The sequence below is a fragment of the Lissotriton helveticus genome, chromosome 2_1 (assembly GCF_964261635.1).
Source record: "Lissotriton helveticus chromosome 2_1, aLisHel1.1, whole genome shotgun sequence".
In the NCBI taxonomy this organism is placed as follows: Eukaryota; Metazoa; Chordata; class Amphibia; order Caudata; family Salamandridae; genus Lissotriton; species Lissotriton helveticus.
In genome coordinates, this window is record NC_136059.1 from 114229966 (window position 1) to 114253079 (window position 23114).

A 23114-nucleotide genomic window follows, 5' to 3' on the forward strand; every position below is an offset into this window, starting at 1 on the left:
TATTTTTCTTTCTTTTTGTGTTTTGTTCGATTTTCTCTGCCGGCCATTGTTGGTTGTAGGCGGACGGTCTGAAAATTTCCTATTTCATGCTGACAAAAATTAATAACAATTGATAACTTTGGAAACCCTAAAGTGCTTGGAAAAAAACAGCCACTCCACTCTGACCCAGTCTAGCTCTTCGTATTACAGCTCCTGGAATGCATTCCCTTTTAAGTTATTGATCTCGCCTTTTCAGGGAAGTTCATGCTGCCTGTAGGCTTCTTGCTCAACCTGAAAAACTTCCGACTCAAGCAGGGAAGTCTTGACCACGGAGAAGACCATTCAGCATTGATCAGAATTAACTTGTTTCTTCCACAGAGTACCTAGGGATGAACCTGCCAACGTGGGGAAACATTGCTGGCAGATTCAGACAATACATTCAATATATATTTTTGAATGTTGCTGCTATTGCTTCATTCTTCTCAGTGCTTAACCTCACATCACCTCAGCACAAACAGGAAGCAGGCCATTTAAGGTATCAGATGCTCATGATGAGCCAGCAGTTTCAAACCTACAGAGTTCAGAGTTGATTTCAGACTCAATTCAAGCCCAAAACGTTAAGGAAGATAAGGGTTTGCCATTGTTTACTTTTTGTTGTATAGTTAAGATATTGTACTTCGAATCAGCCAAACCAACTAGTTTCAACAGGCACACACACAGCACCAGCCGTCAGTGCACGCTTTCACCAGGCATACACACCACCGGCCGTCAGTGCACACTTTCACCAGGCACACACACCACCAGCCATCAGTGCACGCTTTCACCAGGCACACACCACCAGCCGTCAGCGCATGCTTTCACCAGGCACACACACCTTCAGATGTCAGTGCACGCTTCCACCAGGCACACACACCACCAGCCTTCAGTGAACGCATCCAGACACACACACCACCAGCCATCAGTGCACGCTTTGCCACCAGGCACACACACTACCAGCAGTCAGTGCACTCTTTGCCACCAGGCACACACACCACCAGCCGTCAGTGCACACTTTCAACAGGCACACACACACCACCAGCCGTCAGTGCACGCTTTCACCAGGCATACACACCACTGGCCGTCAGTGCACACTTTCAACAGGCACAGACACCATCAGTCGTCAGTGCACGCTTTCACCGGGCACAAACACCACCAGCCGTCAGTGCACGCTTCCACCAGGCGCAAATTAAAAAAAAAATTAATGCAAAGCATTGTCATTTACAATGCCAGTAATTCAAACTTTAATGCTGCGAGCCCTATTGCATTGTAAATGCTTGTTATCTAAATGCTACCTTCTGATTGGTTTAGAGGCTGCTAGTCCTGCTATGTTTTCTTCCACGGCTATTGGCCCCTTTACTGTGAGATTGCTGAGCACTACTTTATGCCCTTGCCACCTCTCCCTGCTGTCCGAGCCTTCTCTCCCGTCCCCCACACATCTCGTTGTGAGAACACCTCCACAGCCCGGGGGATTCCTGTGCCACCCCTCCCGCTATCCGAGCCTTCTCTCCCGCCCCCCAACACATCTCATCGTGAGATCCCCGCCACGGACCCAGGGGATCGCCTCTGCTTGTGTGAGAACTGTGAGGGCATTGCGTGCTATCAATACCACAGGCTTGTTTTCACGCCATTTATACTTTTACACATTTAAACCAGCTAAGGAGCCTCGGGAACCCTGTGCGCTGCACCCCTGATGTCAGGGAAGAGCCGCGCTGGGATTGGTAACCGCACGGGAGCTGCTGTGAATTCCAGGAAGAGCAAGGTGTCACCAAGCAACCCAACCACCTCCCCCGTTCAACTTGTTTTTAATTATTATTGGTATATTCCATGCTGCTGTGAAGCCTGCAGGCTGTTCCTTTGTGTTTCTGCGTGTAGGCATGTGTCGCGTGCGTCTCTACTTGTCAGTGTGAGCGTGCTTCAGAGCATGTCTGCATGAATGGAAATAAAAGAAATGAGGGTGCACGCGGCTAATGTCTCGGTGCGTGAAAGAAGGCAGATGTGCGCTCGACAAATGTTAGTAATATGTGTCTTGGGTTGTTATTGAATGTGTGTATCTAAAAATTACTGATTTTCTGTTTATAACCGGGAGAGTGTGAGGTGACATGAGTGTGTGTCGGGTGTGTAACTAGTTCCACAAACTCTAGTAACCTTGGTTTTCTGCATTGTTATGAAACCAGCACTCGTGCCAGACTCTAGTGACGTGCAGATGTTGTAACAGGAGGTGACATCGGCATGAAATTTCCAGTGTGGCACAATAGTCGAGCAAGAGGATATATCTGTGCGAACCCTCTAGTGTCCTCAAACCTTCCGTAGTGCGGTTTGCAGATAGACATATTGCAACACACTGCGGGCTTGAAGGGCCGTTCGCTTGGGGTGCAACTAGATGCCAGTGGAAGGTGCTTCTGGCTGGGGCCCACTTTCACTCATTGTGGAGGCAAACGGCCCCACCAGTGCAAAATATAACTGTCAGTTGAAATTACTCTCGTAGTGGTCAGTCAGGGAAAATGACACTTTAAGTGTGAACAGTGCAAAATTCTGCTCAAGAAATTTACAATATGGAAAACATTTAATAGTAGAGCTTTTTTGGTTTCATTCGACAGGAACAAGCTGTGTTTTGATACCGCTTGGGAGGGCAAGTAGAGCTTTAAGGGACACAAAAGGTTGGGGGTCTCTAATTGGACTGTGGTCTAAGACAGTAGCTCAGAATAGTTTATGAGAAGTGTGTCCACTGTACAAAGGGCATATTTCATACATGTGGCCTGCAGGCATCCTCTTCCCCTGCTCCAGGTTCTCCTCATCACCTTCCAGGTCTGCATTCATTCTCGTTCTCCTGCTCCAGATTCTCCTCATCATCATCCTGGTCTTCATTCTCTTTCTCCTGGTACTGGTTCTACTCCTTATTGTGAACTTGTTCTCCTGGTCTTCGAGGGCCTAGATTTTCTGGCTTGCTTGCCCGATTTCTGTTTCATTGTATACCACATCTTCATTAATCTCTCTAGCCCTCTCCCTTTTCATGGCCTCCCTCGCATCATTGCTCCAAGTCTCCCTCTCTGGAGGGGTCGGGTGAGCTTCAAAGAGACCGAGGCAAGCCCGTGGTGGTGCGAGCGGTGGCATGCTCATCACCTCAGCTGCCCCGGATCTTTTATAATAATAATCTGCTCCTGCCTCTCGTCCTGACTGATCCACCCAGTGAACGCCTGTGTGCTTTATTGAGGGGGCACCAAAATAATGAATGCAGAGTGGCGGGCAATGGCAAATGAAAGAAAAAAACTGCTGCACTCGCCCGCCGCGCTCTCACCGAGAGTTATGGATACAGGGGCATATTACCAAGCAATAGCGATAATTATCGCTATTGCTTGATTAGAGACAAAACATTATCGCTGACCGCGGCGATTTTTATCGCAAATAAACCTTGGTATTACCAAGGTTTATCGCAAATGCGATAAAAAACGGCCGCAATGCATGAATATCACTGAAAAGTCCGCGATATTCATGCATTACCGCGAAAATCTCCAAACGTTGGTAATAGGAGATAGCGATGTTAGCGACTGTTTCCAGTCGCTAACATCTTGGCACGCCCTCTTTGCATGTCTTTAGTGATAAATATCACTGACATGCAAAGCGGGGCCCAAGATGGTCGCTATCTCCTACTAGCTGTCGCTAACTGGTGTTAGCGACAGCTAGGTAATAGGGAGATAATTTTATCTCCGCTTTCTTGGCTTTTAAAGACAAAAAAGCGGAGATAAACCCCCTTGATAATATGCCCCACAGTGTTTGTTGCAATCACGTGACCTCACCATGTCACGTGATTGCCGTGGTAATCCCAGCTGGCCGCAGCAGCTGGGCGAATTATTAATGCTCATTGCTGCAGCCAGAGCAGCAACGAGCCAGTTTGGCGCGACGCTCCTGACCTGAGTAGACTTTTACACTACTAACTACTATCACACACTCTGCCAGAGCTCAGCATCATCATGCGGTCCGCGCTGCCTGCTCATCGGGAGTGCACTGTTTGGCCAAGGTTTCGACTTCCTTTGCACCGCCGGTGGTGTCAAGGAGGCAATACAAATGCGTGACGTGATGCAGATCACTGCACAAAAACTCCTAATGCGTGATTCTTGGCAGGGTTGGATAACTAAACACTTATAAGGTCCCAAAGGCGAGACCTATTGGCTATGCCAATGCTTGTTTTTATTATAAACATGGCGCTACAGTTATCCAAATACAAAAATATCCACAAAAAACTATAGGATACTGCATCAGTTTTCCTGTATTTTTGAATAAAATACAGAATACAGTCAAATTGCAATAAAAGACACGTCCCACCTATATGTGTTTGCAACATGGCGTCTGCGGAAACTTACCTTGCACAAAACATGGTAATGTATTTCTAACACTTGAAGGTAACAGTATGTGGTCCTTCCTTTAAAGTGGCACTTGTGGGCTATAAGTTACACACACATGGCATTTAAATGTCACATGAGCACACGGAAAACATGTTGACATAAAGCCCGCTGCAAAACTGGGCAGCTACATTGATGCTACTATCAGCAGATGGCCTGAGCTTTTGAAGTACAATTTTGGGTGGCTCAGAGGAGGACCATTTTAAGTAACTTCTTTTAAGTGTATTCGCCCAGCACCTCTGTAACTCCAATAAGACATTTGGAAAAAATGAGGGATGCAAGAGAGCATTAGCGACCAAGCATTCCCAGCCAGGCTGTAACCTTCCCATTAGCCACATTCCTCAGGAACAGCATAGACCACAGCTCTACCCAGAAGAAAGTAGCAAACGCAAAAATGTGAAAAGCAAGTAACACCTCATATCATGTGGAATGTACGACTGCACCCCAGAGAGGCTGTCTAAGTACTCCCCCATTAACGTTGCGCTTCTAGAAAAGTAGTTTCCTCTTGTTTTGTTGGACCCTAGTGTAATTTTCCCGATTCATGCCCTTATATAGGTATCATTCACCATATCCTTATATAGGCATGCAAATCATAACCATATTTAGACATAGCTCATGCAGTCCACTAGTTCCAAAAATCCACAACGATTTCTTAGAAAACTCGCCTTCAGCAGTCAGGGACTTCCCCTTGCTTGAATATTGATTTATCCATGAACTCATGGAGTTTTCAAAGAACTAAGACCCTTTGATGACGTTATTACGTCCAACCTTACGTCAAACTCGGCACCTTCAAGGTATAAATATGCCCACACTTGCCCAAGCAAACACACGGTGATTTGGAGCAGTTCGACGATCTACTTGCCCGACGCAGCTCGCTACAGCAAGTGCCGAAGGAAGCCGACCCTCCAGCAGATGCACTGAGAGAGAAGCTGTCTTTTCTCCTGCTGAGAAATACAGCTCCAGTGTTTCCAAGCTCCCCTTGCGGGGTGTTGGAAAATCGAGTCCTGAGAGAGAGATACCAGACCTCCTTCATTCTAAACCATGGTACGGAGCTGATTAGACCCTAAGAGAAATCTTGGATAGATTCTTGGCAAAAGAATACAAAAACTAAGCTACACCTCACTTACTTCTTCCCTCGTACTAGACCTAGGTTAGGTACATCGGGTAGGCGTATTTTCGAAGCACCAGTTGAGTACTTTTTAGTATTTATGTATATTACTTATATATGGCTTAGAAACCATACCATGCTTTTACAGTATTATTTTATAATACTATTCTTACTGTACGCATTGTACTTTGCAACCAGTATGACGATTGTAGCAGTTCATTCCTTCTGCATGAGAAAGAAGACTGTTCAATAATACTTTTATTGAAAACGCCCGTCTCTCTATTTCTCTGCACCTCTGGTGAAACGAAGCATGCACGATTGACTGAGTGAAATACCTATCTATTGTTTCCGCGACTCTAGAGATATATTTCTTATTCTTGGGAAACAAAGTTGTCATGTTTATGCAGTTGTCAGAAACTAATCCCTTCTTGTTTATTCAAGAAAGTTTCTAGTGACCTCTGAGCTAGCTGGCACTCACAATTAAGTCTAATATGTTCGATAGAGACCCAGTCGACCTCAGTCCTAAGTCTAATCTATAGGATATATTATTCCAATGCGCAGACCCTATTGGGAATATAGGAACTACACTACAGTTTGGGCTGTGACGCTGCTCGCTTGCTGCCTGCAATTGCACATGAAGGGGCAGATTTACAAGTTCTAGCGCATTTCTGCAAATCAGCAGGGATGCGCGAGAAAATATGCGACACGCAATCATTTACAGTGCGACGCACCGTGGCACAAGGATAGGGCGATGCGTGTCGCATCCTGTGGCGTAAGGGTGATGCATTGCTGGAGTCGTGTCGTAAGCGCATAACCTCTGTTGAGAGGTTCTCGTTTTGTATCGGGTTCAAAGTAATGCACTTCGCAGCGATTTCAATTGAACGAGCACCAACTGGATCGAGATACAGTCCCTGAAGGAGGGCCAGAAGGGCCCAAAATGCATTGGGCAGAAAAACCATTACACAATGCAAGTGTGGGAGCCATAGCATCGCAAGTGGGTGAACATTTACACGGAAACAAACCTATGATGGAATATAAAATATTTTTTGATTAAGGGGCACGGGAGATGTTGTCTGGCTACTAACATGCCCAGAAAAGTTCCTATACTGTAACCTTGTTTCTGGACCTCTACATAGACCAGAGGTCTGTAGTTTTGCCTTGACTGGCCCCAGTATTTCTATAAGGCAGGGTACAGCTGATGCTTCTGGCCACAACAAGACCGTGGTTTCAAATCAAATGAAAAGGATAGGAATTGGCATTGTAAAATTAGTGTTCGGGGAGCGCTCCAAGAGCAAAAAGTTATTTTACCTGAAGAGTTAATAATCCTGCCACCGTTGCTGGCTCTTTTGTGCTTCTGCAATGGATGGCAACTTCAGGCTGGTTGCAACCATCAAGTATTACTTAATGTTGTCGAGTCTGCTGGCCTGTAGCTGGTATTATATTAGTCTTAAAAGAGAAACCACAGCGTGATAATTGTGAATGTGGGAGGATGACCCTTCCTGTCATTAAAGTTAGCTAGAGGATAATTATTCAACTTCTCTTGTTGGTTTCAACTTACTTTTTTACGTCTGTAACTACTGTAATATTTTATCATTATTTTAAAATACCATTTTACTCGCCTGCTTCTTTTCTCGCGCCTCAAGTCTGAACCTCCATTGTAACTTTACAGCAGGAACCATATGCAATGCAGTTGATGCTGCTTCCACTTATACTATGTGTTTTTAAACAACAAGGGAGCCCCAATGAGTCAGCACAGGACCTCGGGGAACGTAATAATTTCAAACAACAGTGGTCCCATGCACACTTAGTGAACAGAAAAAAATGAATATTGACAAGAATGATCTATATTGGTTTAGACATGTCCAGCTAGACAGAGGTCGCAATCTTTACTGGATTAGAAAATAAGACAAAGGATTCCTTCAACAATTCACCGTAGTGGGGCACAAGCCTGTACCCAAACACATACAGATAATTACTGTATACAGAAGAAAGAAAACAAGGCTTATTAGGCTAGAACGAGGGTTTCTGTGAATTATAGTAGAACAGAACATCCAAAAGGCACCTTTACACATACGTAGTACATATTATACAATCTGTATAGGGTGCACATATAGATCGACGGCGTTTCGATCCCGCTAAGAATTCATGGGAATCATCATCAGGACAATGGAATGAAGCCTAATAATTATTAGCCTCTATTGCCTAAAAAGATGGGAGGGAAAGGAGAAGGTATAATAAGCGAAGGAAAATAACTTCAAAAGATACGCTCTAGCGCTTGGTGAGGTGTACGTAGACTATGCTGAGTTAGAATCAGTACCAAGGAGGTGAATGAGCGGAGTGCGTGGAAGTCGCAGTGCCAATTTATTAAAAAGGTGAACGGCGCAAGAAGTGGTGAAAAGGTGTTGAATCATACACATTACGTAAGAAAACCATTAAAAAAGGATGAGCTAAAATAGCGCCAGTGTGTGGAGCAATAGGTGGGATTGTTACGAGTTAGGTATTGACCAATGGACGTGAGGGAGTGTCCAAACATACACGTTCTTTGCTGAGTGCGCAGGCAATCACTTTCCACTATGAATGGTATACATGCAATGGAGCTTGCAGAACTAAAAGGCTAAATTACCAGAGCTGTGAATCACGGCGCAGTGAAGGGCCGTACTGTGAGTAATTGGGTGGGATCGTTGAAAACAGTGATGAAGGATTGACCAATGGACGTGAGAGACAAACATCCACGACCAACATGTTCCGCAATAATGAATCATATACATGCCACGGAAGATGTGAAGGCTTAATAAAACAGTGGAAGTGCCCCGGACATAAATAAAAGAGCTGTGATATACGGCGCGGTGAAAAGGCAGTGCCTTGGGTCGAGGATTACCTCCAGGGCAAGATCTGGCATGCTCAATAAGGCGTTTGGGGAGTGGAATGAAGCTGCCCTGGGAAAAGGAAAAGGGAGGTCATAAGTGCGGGAACCGTGGTAGGGGGAGCGGGGCAGTGAAGGGCTCCGTTGAAATGACTTACCAGTTACGGGGGCTTACGAGGGACACGTCAGCTTGATTGCGTGTTTCTAAGGGGGCCCCTGTTAACAAAAACGAGCATTTAGGGACAGGTACGATCTGGGATAGGTATTCCTTTACAAGCAGTACATGACTGAGGGGGCTTACCGGGTGAGTCAGGGTGTGTACCTCCCTGGGGATTCCGTAGCATTTCTCCTGAAAACTGCAAGGGGAATACAAAATTTTCTAGCTATCGCGACAAGAATTTTAGATTCTATTAAGGACACGGAGGCGAGGATTATGCTTTCTCATTTCTTTACTGCACAAAACAGCAGCCAATGAAAATGAAAACTACAATGTAAAAAACAACATTTCCCATGAGGCTTTGAACCACGCCTCTCATACAACAACCAATCACAGTGTCCATAAACATATATAGTATCGAGACACTAATCTGGCCTCCTCTTTCTTTGCGCAAACAGTCTTATCACAGTGAACAAAAGTCTTAACTCTCAACGGAGAGAACAGATCCGTAGGAAATCCCAAACGTAGAAAATCCAGAATCACAAGGAATCATCCTCCACCAGGAAAGGACAGCACCATCCACAGGAGGCAGTTAACTCTTGTTGGAATCATTTCCTGAAACAGAAAAAGAAGTTTGAGAAAAGAAGCCCACAAATCCTACTTCTCAGAGGGTGGGTATAAAGTTGTTAAACAACATCATTTCAAGACAACTTTACAGTTACATAACTGTACCAACGGGTGGGATAATCCACGCCTCCGTGTCCTTAATAGAATCTAAAATTCTTGTCGCGATAGCTAGAAAATTTTGTATTCTATGGCAGGACCGGAGGCTTCTGATTATGCTGGTTCAAAGCTCATGAATCAAGCTCATCAAGCACAGCATCATAAACATGAGGAATAGGCTTATAGTAAAACACCTTAAACGTTGAGTCCGAAGACCAATCAGCCGCCCTGAGGATGTCCTCTAAGCGGGAACCTAACAAATAGGCTTTAGAAGCCATCGCCCCTCTAGTTGAATGCGCACCATAAGCAGAGACATCAATGCCTGCCTCAGACATGATCCATCGAACCCATCTGGCTAAGGTAGCCGCAGCGACAGGTTTGAAGGGTTTTTGAATAGATATGAGCAACTGTCCCAAAGGATCAACCCTGTGTACTATCGTACGCTCCTCATAACATTTGAGACATTGCAACACACAACGCTTGCTATTATGAGGAAAAGCGGGATATTCCACTGAGCGTGACATGGTCTTAGTACGTCGTGTGATAACAAAAGAGACACCCTGAGGAGAAAACATCCTACCAGCCAAATCTAAAGCTCTAACATCTGAAACTCTGCGACATGAAATGAGGCACAAAAGCATAGTGAGTTTAGCAGAGAGTTGTTTCAAAGACAAATCACCATTATTGGGCCAGGACTCCAACAGATTAAGCACTTTAGTAACATCCCACATTGTGGAGTACCTGGGCCGAGGAGGGTTAGCCACACGCACCCCTCTAAGCAACTTACAAACCAGGGGGTGCATCCCCACCGGTTTACCGTCAATGTGGTCGTGACCAGCAGAAATTGCAGACCTGAAATTGTTAACCGACCTGTAAGCCAGGCCCGTAGCTGCACGCTCAGACAGAAAATTCTTTTTTTTTTTTTTTTAATAAAAACCTTTATTGAAAAATACGAATAACTACAAGCGCAGGCCTACAACCACAGGGGCCGGCCGCAAAATCAGGAGAGTCAACACAGCAATATCAATGTGCACGATAGAATGAATACAGGATAGACGTGAAATAAAGTCATTATACAGTCAGCGCCAGGATAAGAAAGGTTTCATTTTACGTTTCATAGAGGAGGTAACGACCATATCTACCCGGGTGTCATGCAACATATACAAAAAGGAGGGGGGGGGGGCGGGAGGGAAACAGCCCCCCACGCAATCAAGCAACCACTGTAGGGCGAAGCCCAGAGACATCCCACGCCCATCAAAGGTTCACAAAGTAAACGACAAATTGCCGCGAACAAAGAAAGTGGACGCCACACGTACAGCCCACCCGCCCCGAAAAGGAGAAAGTGCAGACACATACAAAACAAAGGAGCGAAAACAAAGGGATATAGCCCACCCCCTGGAAAAAGACAAAAAGGGACCATAGAATAAAACAAACTAAAATAACAAACACCCCCCCCCACCCTACATCACTGTAATGGCTACGGCCTACCCCACTAAACAGCGTGCCTGTCGCCCCGACTCACCCGAAATATAGAAGAAAGAGAGAGGGGATAATAATGAAGAAGGAGAAAGGAGAAAGAGAGAAAAAGAGAGGAAAAGAAGGAGAGAAGAGGAGAGGAGCCAGCGAACGAAACACAAAACACTACCCCATCCGCAACAACGGAACACCAATCGAGGTCGAAAAGGATATTAAGAAGAGCCTACACAAGGATAAAAACAGGAATTATCCAAAATAACGAGGTCTGGAGATGCCATTTAAAAAGTCCCACAGGCACCCAGGCACGATCACCCCTGTCCACTTTTATGCAGAGTCGAGCTGCCAGACCCCGCCACGGCCAAAAGACAGCATGATACAGTGAGTCCATACCGGTCAAGGAAAGCCAGTGGGATCTCCGCAGAACACTGTCCCGGCCAACAAGAAGAAGCAACCAGGAGAACTCGGCAGCAGTCAGAATACAAAAGTACCTCAAAGATCCACCTGGCCAAGCACAATATCTGGGCTGTCCAGCACGAAGCAAAGAAATCAGGATGTGGGAAACACTGCAGCATCGGCACCGGGTCCATGCGATCCCACGGAATCAGACACCCAGCCGGAGATCCCAGTATAGCAGCCGGAGAAGTTTCAACCATTATAATTCGGGAAGACGACACCGCGTCACAAAATGGCGGAGCAGCCATGGCGGAGATCCGCAACTCCAAGTCTCGGCATTGCAAGGACAGATCAATCCGCAGAGCAGCCAGGGCAAACAAGACAGCACTCTGAGTAGGGGCCGCCCGAATCAAACAAGGGTTGGAGAGAACAAATGCACCAACTTCCTTGTCTCCAGACGAAGGACACTCCAAGGGGCCATCCGCCATCTTAAGCACAGCGCCCGCCGCCGTCGCCGCAGGCGCCGCAAAGTCCACCAGGAGCATCGGCGGCCCCAGGGCACACAGGCGATCCGCGGCGGATGGCGCTTGGCGGAGAAAGGAGAGTCACCAGAAGAACGGGCGTGTTCCCCACAACACTCGGGGGGAGCCCAGCACCGGACCCCAGGCGGGACAATCAACAGGAGCGGGCTACGCACTTGAGGGGTGCCGGACAGCGTGGCTTCTCTTCTTCGGGCCGGCAGGCAATCGGACACACGGAGCGGCCCACCAGCGGGGGTGGGCCCGCTCCGGGGCTTCCGGCCCGCGGCTCTCAGGCTCCCACCATCGGGTCTCTCCACCGGTTCCGGACCGCCGGCACTCCGAACATCTCCGGGCAGGCCCAGCACTTGAGGCCCCGGCGTCAGGGCCCGGAGGGCCAGCAAGGGGACCAGGGCAAAACGCCGAAAGCACTGCACGCCAGAGTCCCGGAAAAGGATGGTAAGTGAAGGCTCTTCCTCAGTGACCAAATTCGGAACACCCCGAACAGGATGAGGTACAGGATAGGTGGCGGGGAGGAAGAGATCACGGAGCGAGAGGGTTATGCGACTGTTCCGACCGCCATCTTGGCTCCTCCTCAGACAGAAAATTCAACACTTCAGTCACATTTGATCCCACGGGATCCACCTGTTTTGAAAGGCACCAACCCACCCACTTCTTCCAAGAAGCGGAGTAACGTTTCCGGTTGGAAGGAGCCCACGCCTGCTGCATAAAGCCGGAAGCCTCTCGTGAAAGGCCTGCAAGGCATTCATGTCTCCGGAGAGCGTCCACACCATTAAGGTCAACTGGCTCTGCAGGACCAAGGGATGGCACGCCCCCACTGGGTCCTGCAGAAGGGTCGGGAAGACAGGGAGCCGGAAGGGGAGATCCACAGACAACTCCAACAGTGTGGGAAACCACGACTGAGTCGACCAAAAGGGAGTCACCAACACTATCGTCGCCCTCTGTCGGCGTACCAACGCCGCCACTCTCGGAATCAGTGCGAACGGTGGAAAGGCATAATTCCTCCGTCGCCCCCAATGGTGAAGGAACGCATCCGTCCCTATCGCCATTGGGTCCGGTCTCCAACTGTAAAACTGGGGGAGATGGGCATTGAGGCGGGAGGCAAACAAGTCCTTCGGACAAGGGCCTCGCATAGTCATGATCTGAGCAAACAGCAAAGGATCGAGTCTCCAATCGCTGAAATCTCGGAGAAACCGGGAGTTCCAATCCGCCACCTGATTGAACTTCCCCGGGAGGTATTCCGCCACCACCGAGATCTTGCGATCCAGGCAGAAATGCCAAAACTCCTTCGCAATTTGAACCAACATACGGGACTTCGTCCCCCCTAAGCGATTGATGTATCTCACCGCTGAGAAATTGTCCATTCGGAGGAGAATACAACAATTGCTCTTCAGTGGTGAGATAGACCTGATGGCGAACGACCCTGCCAACAACTCCAGGCAGTTTATGTGTAATGCTAGCTCGTCCGCTGACCAGCGTCCTCCTGTGGTAAAATCCCCACAGCGAGCGCCCCAGCCCCATTGACTGGCGTCCGATTCGATTATCACATCCGGGGCTGCGCCGAAGATGGCTCGGCCATTCCAGGCTGACATGTGATCCAGCCACCACTGAAGCTCCTCTCGAGCTTCCGTTGAGAGAGGAATAAGGTGATCGTAATGAAATTGCCTCTGCAAGTAAAAGATCTTCAATCTCTGCAGGGCCCTGTAGTGCAGGGGCCCCGGGAAGATGGCTTGGATAGACGAGGCCAGGAGGCCCACTATCCTCGCCAGTACTCGCAAGGAGATCTGTTCCTTGGACAATGTGGAAACTATTTCCCTCTTGATGGACCTTATCTTCTGGAGAGGAAGAAGAAGCTGAGCTGACATAGAGTCTATCAGGAAACCTAAAAACTCCATCTGCTGATTCGGTATCATCACTGACTTTTTGGTGTTGATCACGAATCCCAGATCTTGCAAGAGGGACACAGTCCACTGTAAGTGGGTGAGAAGGAGGGTGAGCTCCTGGGCTAGAATGAGCATGTCGTCCAGGTAGATGATGAGGCGAACTCCCATCTCCCGAAGACGAGATACCACCGGTTTTAGAAGCTTGGTGAAAACCCAAGGGGCTGAGGAAAGACCAAAGGGGAGCACTTTGTACCGGAACCATTGCCCTTTCCAAGGAAATTGCAAGAATTTCTGATGAGAGGGGCAGATGGGGACCGTCAGATAGGCGTCTTTCAAATCTAAACGGACCATCCAATCGTTCTCCAGCAAGAGATCTCCTAGAAGATGGATACCCTCCATCTTGAAGTGGCGATATGCGATGTGTGGATTTAAATCTCTCAGATTCAGCACTAGGCGTTGACCGCCGCCTTTCTTTTGAACTAGAAAGACATTGCTGCTGAAACCTCCGGGAAGGAAGGGTCCCACGGCAATGGCTTCTTTGGCTAACAAGTCTGCTAGCTCTGAGTCGATAAAACTCTGTTCTAGAAGGGAAAAAAGGAGAGGTGGGGCGGGAGACCTGCAGGGGACATTCCAACAACTCTATCTGATAACCCCTGACAGTCTGGAGGACCCATGCATCTGAAGTTAGACGTGACCAATTCGCAACAAAATGACTTAGTCTGCCCCCCAGCGGAGTGGAACACACCTGACTTACCCGAGGATTGATTGTCGAAGTTCTTATACCCTCTATTGACTCCTCGGTTATAGCGACCTCTGAAGCCGCGGGAACGTGATGGATAGAAACCGGCCTGGTCCGGTTCTTGTGTGTATCCTCTGCCCCGCCTAGGGGCGTATCCACGCTGAGGACCGGGGTTTGAATAGCGGCCGGTCGAGCGTCCTCTACCTCGTCCGGCCCTATGAGAGACCTGATGTAACACCCTCTTCAAGGAGGACTGAGATTTATCGAGGGAGGCAAAAGTATTAACGAATTTAGCAATGTCTTTCACGAAATTGTCTCCAAACAATTGACCTTCCGCCAAAGGACCCGGCTCAGATGATGCCAACTCTACCAACTGAGGATCGATCCGAAGCAACACTGACTTCCGGCGTTCTGAGGCAAGGGCGCAGTTGGCGTTGCCGAGCATGCAAATGGCACGTTGAGCCCAACCCGCCAGGACCTCAGGGTGAATGGCGTCCCCTGTTTCTTGCGCCTGAAGGGCCAGTTCCAATATTTTTGCTAGAGGACCGGAAAGGTCGAGGACCTTATCTTGGCACGCTCTGAGCGCGCGATCAATACCTTTCTTCGGGTCTTTCTTGTATTTCTTGAGAAAGGTTGTCATGGACGTGTCAATGTCCGGAGTGATGGCCACCTTGTGGGCTAAGTCGGGGCGGGGGCATTCGGATTTTAGGCGGGCCCTGACCTCTTTGTCAAATCCTTTTCGGAGATGCGTTTCCATGTAGGCCGCAACAGCGGGGGGGGGGACCCAGTCGGAGGACCTGGGGTGAACAATGTCAGAAGGGTCAAAAGAGAAGGGGGTAGGAACAACAGGGGAGGAGGCATGCTTCCTTTTCTTAGTGCGCTTGCGTGGGGCAGCGTCAGAGGAATCAGTATCGGTGTCTGTGCCAGTGGTAGTAGTATCAGGGACGGGTGAAGGAGAAGGGCGAGATGGTAGGGCCTTGTCGCCCGAAGAAGATTCTTTTGCCTTACACAGTTTACCATATGACTGGGCGTGGGGCCATGCCGAGTCACCAGCAACTTTTTTAGGGGCAGGGGGACGGGAGGGATCGTGCTTGGGCAGAGGAAGGGGTGTACCAGGAGCCAAGAGTTCCAATTTTTTGGCCAAGGGAAGCAGGGCTGAAGAAAGGGCTTTATCCAGTTTAGCGTCCAACCTTTTATCAATCAAGTCCTCCATGGACTCTTCCTCATAATATTCATCCTGTCCCTGGTATCCACACGCAGTACCCTCCTCATCGCAGTATTCAGAATCTGCCATTATCACCAGGAATTGAAAATTCCACTCAGAGTCCCCAGAGGGAAGCACAATTACCAGCCCAGGCAAGGGCGTCAAGCAGGGGAAGTGCCAAGCACAGGAGCCGGAAATACCAAGGAAAACAACTCAGATGAAGTCCAGTTCTAGGACTAATGGAGGGAAAACAGCCTTATCAAGGTGCAGAAAGGCTGCACAAAAATTAACTCACTCCCCAATCACAGGGAAGTCAGGGGTTAATGCTGTGAAGCTCCGATTCTTAATCTGCTGGCAAAAGCTGCTTAATTTCTCCTAATAACGGCCCTCGGCTCCTGGCCAACTGCGTGTAAACCCCTCTTCAGCCGGGGGCAGAGCGTCAACGAGGCACAATGAGGGGGGCGCGCGCGTGTGAGACGCGCGCGATCACCGCCAGCGTACGCCGGGCGTCAGGCGAGCTCCGGCGCACGTCTCTTTCCCCGAGGGGGGGCCAAGTCCCTCCGAGCCGCGGACCGCGAGCAGACGCGGCCGCCGGAGAAGCAGCGAGCGGGGAGATAAAGGGGGACCTGGCAGCGCTACACGCGCTCAAGAAGCTAAGGGGCCGATGCGGAGCGGGCCAGAGAGGCGCCGTCCCGAATCGGAAGGAGAGGACAAAACCGCCGAGGCGGCCAAGCACAAGAATCACAACCGGCAACCTGCAAGAAGGTTAGAAGTCGTGTGAAAAACACAGCAGTGTTTACAGAAATAAACAGCAATAGCGCTGAGGCTAAGCATACATGAAAATTAGCGAGAGCCAAAAATAAGCATATATAGTAAAGAGCACTTATCTGGGCTGCGGAGCAGCAAAGAAAGAGGAGGCCAGATTAGTGTCTCGATACTATATATGTTTATGGACACTGTGATTGGTTGTTGTATGAGAGGCGTGGTTCAAAGCCTCATGGGAAATGTTGTTTTTTACATTGTAGTTTTCATTTTCATTGGCTGCTGTTTTGTGCAGTAAAGAAATGAGAAAGCATAATCAGAAGCCTCCGGTCCTGCCATAGAATCGGCAGCTCTAATAGGCTGAAGGCCTGCATAGCGATAGAGAAGGGACTGAACTGGGATAGGATTGGCATCCATCTTGCAGGAGTAGCTCTGCATGGAGGAGAAGGGGCATGGAAATAGGGGAAGAACAACCAAGGATTAGTCCTGGGAGACATCTTGGAGGAGTGACCCACGTACTGTGTAAGATGGTGTTCAGTGATAAAAAATAAATGACAGAGGAAACTTTAGAGGGGCAAAGTGAGAATACAAACGGAAAATGAGTAAAAGTTCCTGTTGAACAGCCACTTGAAATGTACATTAAGGATCTGTTCTACTACAATTCACAGAAACGCTCGTTCTTGCCTAATAAGCCTTGTTTTCTTTCTTCTGTATACAATAATTATCTGTATGTGTTTGGGTACAGGCTTGTGCCCCACTACGGTGAATAGTTGAAGGAATGCCTTGTCTTATTTTCTGATACAGTAAAGATTGCGACCTCTGTCCGGCTGGACATGTCTAAACCAATATAGATCATTCTTGTCTGTATTAATTTTTTCTGTTCACTAAGTGTGCATGGGACCACTGTTGTTTGAAATTATTCCACTTATACTATGACAAAAGTAGTGTGGAAATATTGTTTGGGTGCAGTTGTGAACCTGGGGTCCTTCACAGGGGGTCCACTATTTCACACTCATATTTTGTTTTGTTAAATGTGAGTAGGCTACTATACATTTCAAAGTATTTTACATTCTGCCTGAGTTAGTCAGCCTTCAGCTGCGGGCCGGCTGCAGTATCGAGCTCCCGCAGCAAAGGAGGGTCCTGTGCATAACATACATGCCTCAGGAGGTGGAGCTTAACAATATTGACACTGTAGTACTCGTTGTCAGTAGCCAGTACACTGGGCCCAAGTGCACGTGTCGCAGACGCCAACTGGATGATAGTGAGGCAGCTGAGTGACGCCGATGTAAACTACACTGATCTCAAGGTCACTGTTGAAGCCCACCACAGAGCAGAATACAAAGGTTCCCTATCACTGAAGTGCTACCATGCACAATCAAGCCGATGAGGGGGACACTGTGTGGCGTAGATTAACCAGGACACTCCGGGAGTACTGCACTGACAAACGAGCTGTAGATGCTTCTAATGCTGGCCCACAGGACCTGTTCTTCAAATATGGCCTACTGGGGATCCAGGACCAGCTGTCAGTATCTCTCCTGATGTCACATGTCTCACTGGCTGTAGTGCTGGCAAAGTCTCCAGCAAGGTGTCCGACTCCCCGCAGCCGCGGGCGGCCAATTACTCACTGCGCTGGTTAGATGCTGGGCAGGGCCTATCGGGACCACCATGAGCTTCACAGGACGGCGGAGATGGCCACCCAAGCCACCAGGCTGCGCACCATGCCGCCTGCCCGCAGTCCCGCCGGCGATTCACTGGAGCTGCAGACACCACACGCCGGGGTGTACAGGCACACAACGGTGTTGTTGGGACAGGGGCCGCAAGCAAGGGAGGCCGCTCAGCTAAGATTCCACCGCCCAGCGTGAGTGTGATCCGGGCCCTGTGCAGCTTCTCCTCATTTCATCCTTCTGTGCTAGAAAGCGCCGTGCAGCCTCTTCTCATTTCATCCTTCTGTGCTAGAAAGAACCTGGGGGCATATTACCAAGGGCCTTATCGCCGCTTTAGCAGGAATTTTTCCCGCTAATTTCATCGCCCTATTACCTACCAGTTAGCGACAGCTATTAACAGATAGCGATCATCTTGGGGCCCACTTTGCATGTCAGCGATAATTATCGCTAATGACATGCAAAGTGGGCGTGCCAAGATGTTAGCGACTGGAAACAGTCGCTAACATCGCTATCTCCTATTACCTACTTTTGGAAATATTCGCGCTAAGCGCGAATATCTCCAAAAGCTAACACCTGCCCTGAGCAGTTCTTAGCCATGTTAACCAATGGGAGGTGGATAACATGGCTAAGAGCATTTGCTCGATAATGCATGAATATCGCTGACTTTTCAGCGATATTCATGCATTGCGGCCGTTTTTTATCGCATTTGCGATAAACCTTGATAATTGCAAGGTTTATCTGCGATAAAAATCGCCGATGTGCGGCGATAATTTTTGTCTCTAAACAAGTTAGAGACAAAAATTATCTCTATTGGTTGGTAATATGCCCCAAAGTCCCTACCTGATGTTCAAGAGGAAACTGCATCAGCTGGGGTTGAAAATGCCCCACATTTCCTGACAAAACTGAGTGGTGGATGAGGACTCTACCAATTTCTTCCACACCCCTGAGGAGGTGGGGGCCTGGTTGTGCTCCAAGTATATGGAGACACACCTGAACAGTGACTCAACCTGTCTGGGCTGGAAATGCAAGTATTCGAGATAGATAATGCAATTGATCTGGTCGGACCCACCCAACAATAGAACATGCTGCTAAAGAAAATGTGCAGCTGATGGCAGAGATCACGCACTACAACAAGAACTTAATTGAGGTCCTGGACTCCGATCATGGCTCAGATGTCTTGAGTGGGGAGCGGCTGTTTTGTCCTGCGCAGACTCCCAGACTGGCTGATGACCTCTAGGCGCTGGAGCTGAGATGAACTCAGATACGCACAACAGTAATTTGTCAAGGGATTGTTTGGGATTGAGTGGGGGCCATAGAGACACGCCTAATTCCTGCAATGAACCTGGTCAAGAGTCACGACCCAGCGGCTGCCGGTAGGGGTGTGGGGGGGTCGCGGTGGGGAATAAACAGATTTCAACAATTAAAATAAAACGTACCTGAGGTCCTGAGTGCCGGGATACCGCACCGCCTCCGCTCCGGCCTGTACTGTGGGGTCCGCATGTTCCTGCTGCAGGAAGCAGTCAGCAGGCAGCTTCCCTCCCCTAAGCAACGCAACAGCCAATCACAACGCTGGTAGGCGCAGCAGGCGAGCGTCCCAGCCGGGACATTTTCTCTGCATAGAGAAAAGGGAGAGTGGGCGGTGCTGCTCGAGGGCAGGGGGGAGTGGCTCCAGGGCCGACCTAACAGTCAGTACCCACAACAGTGTTCAAGCCACTGCACCCTGCCCTCGACCAGGACCGCCCGCCCCATACCAGGCACAGAGGCACTTCCGCTTTCTCGCAATGCGAGAAGGCAGAAACATAAATGGTAGTTTTTACCGGTTATGTTTCTGCCTTCTCATACCGCGAGGAAGCAGTGGGCCACACACCCCGCCCCAATGGGGGAGCCGCCACTGCGTTTTAAATGAACTAAAGTAAACAAACAGAAAACAAGCAGCAGTAGTCAGTGACAGTAGAGCCTGTGTGACGCTCATGGGATCAGCTGGCAACGATACACGCACTAGATATTGTATTTCTAGTGAATATATTGTTGCCAGTTGATGGCATTAATGTGGCACAGGCTCCATGATCACTGACTGATGCCAAGATTGCGTCGGCCTGTCCGTATGGACTGTTTTAAAAATGATCATTGTAGTACCTTCACAGGCAGTGTTTAACACAAATGGTTACTATTATGTCACCTCTGTTAAAAGACATACATATGTGACTTAATCCTAACATGTCTTTAATTGTACCAAATGCCCGACATTTCCTCCAAGAAATGCTTTCCAAAAATTCTCGACATGAGTCTCACTGTCACACTAAGTACAAGTGAAACATCACGCAAGAATTGGATGTTTTCAACAACAGAAGCCAGTAGCTACTCGTTAAGGCTAAAATACGATCGCCTGATAAGGTTAGGGCGAGGCTGCAACGCGTGTCGATCAACAATAGAGAGTTTGGAACAAAAACGCTCATGATAATCTGTAAACACAAGATTTACAACTAGTTATCCATGGCTCGTAGGGATGAAAGAGAAGTGACATGAGGGTTTGTATGCAGATTTTTCGCAAAGGATTGTGGGCAGGCGGTGACACGGAGGGGCAGATTTATGAGGCCCTTGCGCCACGTTTACGCCGCCGTTGCGTCACGCAAGGCGGCGTAAACTTGGCGCATCCCTACGAACGATTTACAACGTGACGCATCTAGGCAGATGCGTCACGTTGTAAAGCCCTGCGCCGCTTGTGGGCGTTCCGGCGCAGGGTGGGCGTTCCGGGGCAGGTGCGCCTCGCAAAAGTGGCTGAGTGAAATCTATGAGATTTCACTCAATCACTTTCAGGCCAATGCTGCGTCAAAAGCCTGCGCCTGCTTGAAGCAGGCGTAGGTCTTGACACAGCGGGGCAGATTTATGTTAACTGGCGCATCCCCAGGGATGCGCCAGTTAATGTGCGCCACAGTGCGCCACAGCTCCGCCACCCATGGTGCGCCGCATTTATAATGCGGCGCACCATGGGGCAAAAACGGCACAGATGCGTGACGCATCTGTGCCGTAAAGGTGGCGCATTGCTGGTGTTGCGTCGCAAGCGTGACGCAGCTCCAGCAAGGCTCGGGGGTGCCCCATCTTAACAATGCTGCGTCAAGACCTACGCCTGCTTCAAGCAGGCGCAGGCTTTTGACGCAGCATTGGCCTGAAAGTGACTGAGTGAAATCTTATAGATTTCACTCAGCCACTTTTGCGAGGCGCACCTGCCCCGGAACGCCCACCCTGCGCCGGAACGCCCACAAGCGGCGCAGGGCTTTACAACGTGACGCATCTGCCTAGATGCGTCACGTTGTAAATCGTTTGTAGGGATGCGCCACGTTTACGCCGCCTTGCGTGACGCAACAGCGGCGTAAACGTGGCGCAAGTGCCTCATAAATCTGCCCCAGCATTGTTAAGATGGGGCACCCCCGAGCCTTGCTGGAGCTGCGTCGCGCTTGCGACGCAACTCCAGCAATGCGCCACCTTAACGGCACAGATGCGTCACGCATCTGTGCCGTTTTTGCTCCATGGTGCGCCGCATTATAAATGCGGCGCACCATGGGTGGCGGGGCTGTGGCGCACTGTGGCGCACATTAACTGGCGCATCCCTGGGGATGCGCCAGTTAACATAAATCTGCCCCTAAGTCTTGGGGTTCTGCAGTTGCCTGATCCCACGCAATGAGGGTGTGTATGCAGATATTACACAAAGGATTGTGGGAAGGCGGTGTTGCCAATAGTCTTTGGTCACTGCAGAGTAGGCGGTGACCAGCCCTCCGTAAATACCTCAGTCCCTGGTCCATGAGGATCCTTTTGTCCCTAATTATGGCCACTAGAGGGAGCAGCACTGCTCCCCTGCCAGAAGCCTCAGCCTCCGGATGGGGCCCCTCACACCCCTCTGAGGACAAGAGCAGCCCCCAATGGCCACATTCAGAATAACAGTGGGGCAGTCTGGGCAGTTACAGCATGTATGGGCCTTCTCCTGCCTCAGTGTATGCCAGGGCCTTCTGTCAGATGGATCAAAGGTAAAACGCCCATGCTGCAAGGTGAGAAAATAGTTTATATAAAGAAGCCTGCGAGACAAGTTAAAAAGAATGGGTTATAGTTCCTTCACTGGCTGAGCCTTTTAAATATTATATTCAACAAAGCCACGGTTGCTGCTTTTTTAATTTGAGCAACTAACAACCATTGACAAAGCCAATAGTCCGGCTTGTTGTTGTTGTAATGATACTTGCTGTATTATATATCTGGATACAATGACAGAAACAACATAATACTAGTCGTGTGGGCAGAACACTATGTTAAGCACAGATTTTTATCCTAGGTGATTTAAGCCATGCCCCCCGTAATTACATCGAACACCCCCTTTGAAGAGACCCCCTAGTTTTCTAACCCCACTTAAAGCCCTGAAAACAACACCATGTCACAGTCACCTCGCGCCCTGGCACTGTGCATCATGCATGACTCATGACTACTAAGTTTTCAGATTGCCTATGTGTAGGGGCATAGTGAACCCTCACCCACCCCACCCCTTGCTTTAGGAACTACAGCGAGGTGAAGTTCTTGATGGGCCTCTTCTGTCTGCAACTCTGCAGACAAAGGCTCAGCTCTTTATGTGAAAAGGCGACTGAGTAAATAAGTGAAGGAATGTGTGAATGGCTGGATGGATTTGTGAAAGGATGAATGAAAGGCTGAATGGATACATAATGAAAAAAGGATGAATGGATGAGTGAGTGGAAGGATGGATGAGAGAAAAGGTTAAATAGATGGATGTATGGGTGGAAGGGTAGATGGATGGGTAAAAGGGTGGATGGGTAAGTAAAACCGTGAATGGATGAGTGAAAGGGTAGATAATGGGCGTGTGAATGGCTGGGTGGATGAGTGAAAGGATGGATGGATTGATGAATTGATAAGTGAAAGGGTGAATACATGGATGGATGAGTGAAAGGGTGGATGTAAGGATTGATTAGTGAGTGAAAGGGGTAGCTGGACAAAAGGATGGCTAGATGAGTGAAGAAGTGAAAGGGTGGATGGATGAGAGAACAGATGGATGGATGAGTGAAAGGATGGATAAGTAATAGGGTCAATGGATGGATTCATGAATGGATGAGTAGATGAGTGGGTGGGTGGAAGGATGGATAAGTGAAAAGGGATGGAGAGAGAAAGGGAGAATGAATGACTGAAAGGGTGC

General features: G+C 48.8%; 1 protein-coding gene across 3 annotated transcripts in view; it reads right to left on the bottom strand.

Annotated features, from left to right (window-relative positions):
* The window catches only part of LOC144819240 (protein FAM200A-like), a 338184-nt gene that overhangs the window by 293595 nt on the left and 21475 nt on the right, over positions 1-23114 (bottom strand). For all 3 annotated transcript variants that reach the window (XM_078677215.1, XM_078677214.1, XM_078677213.1), the window contains exon 2: positions 9030-9158. In XM_078677215.1, the coding sequence (XP_078533341.1) occupies positions 9030-9096 (67 nt within the window). In that variant the 5' untranslated portion in view covers positions 9097-9158. The remainder of the gene's footprint in view (positions 1-9029; positions 9159-23114) is intronic.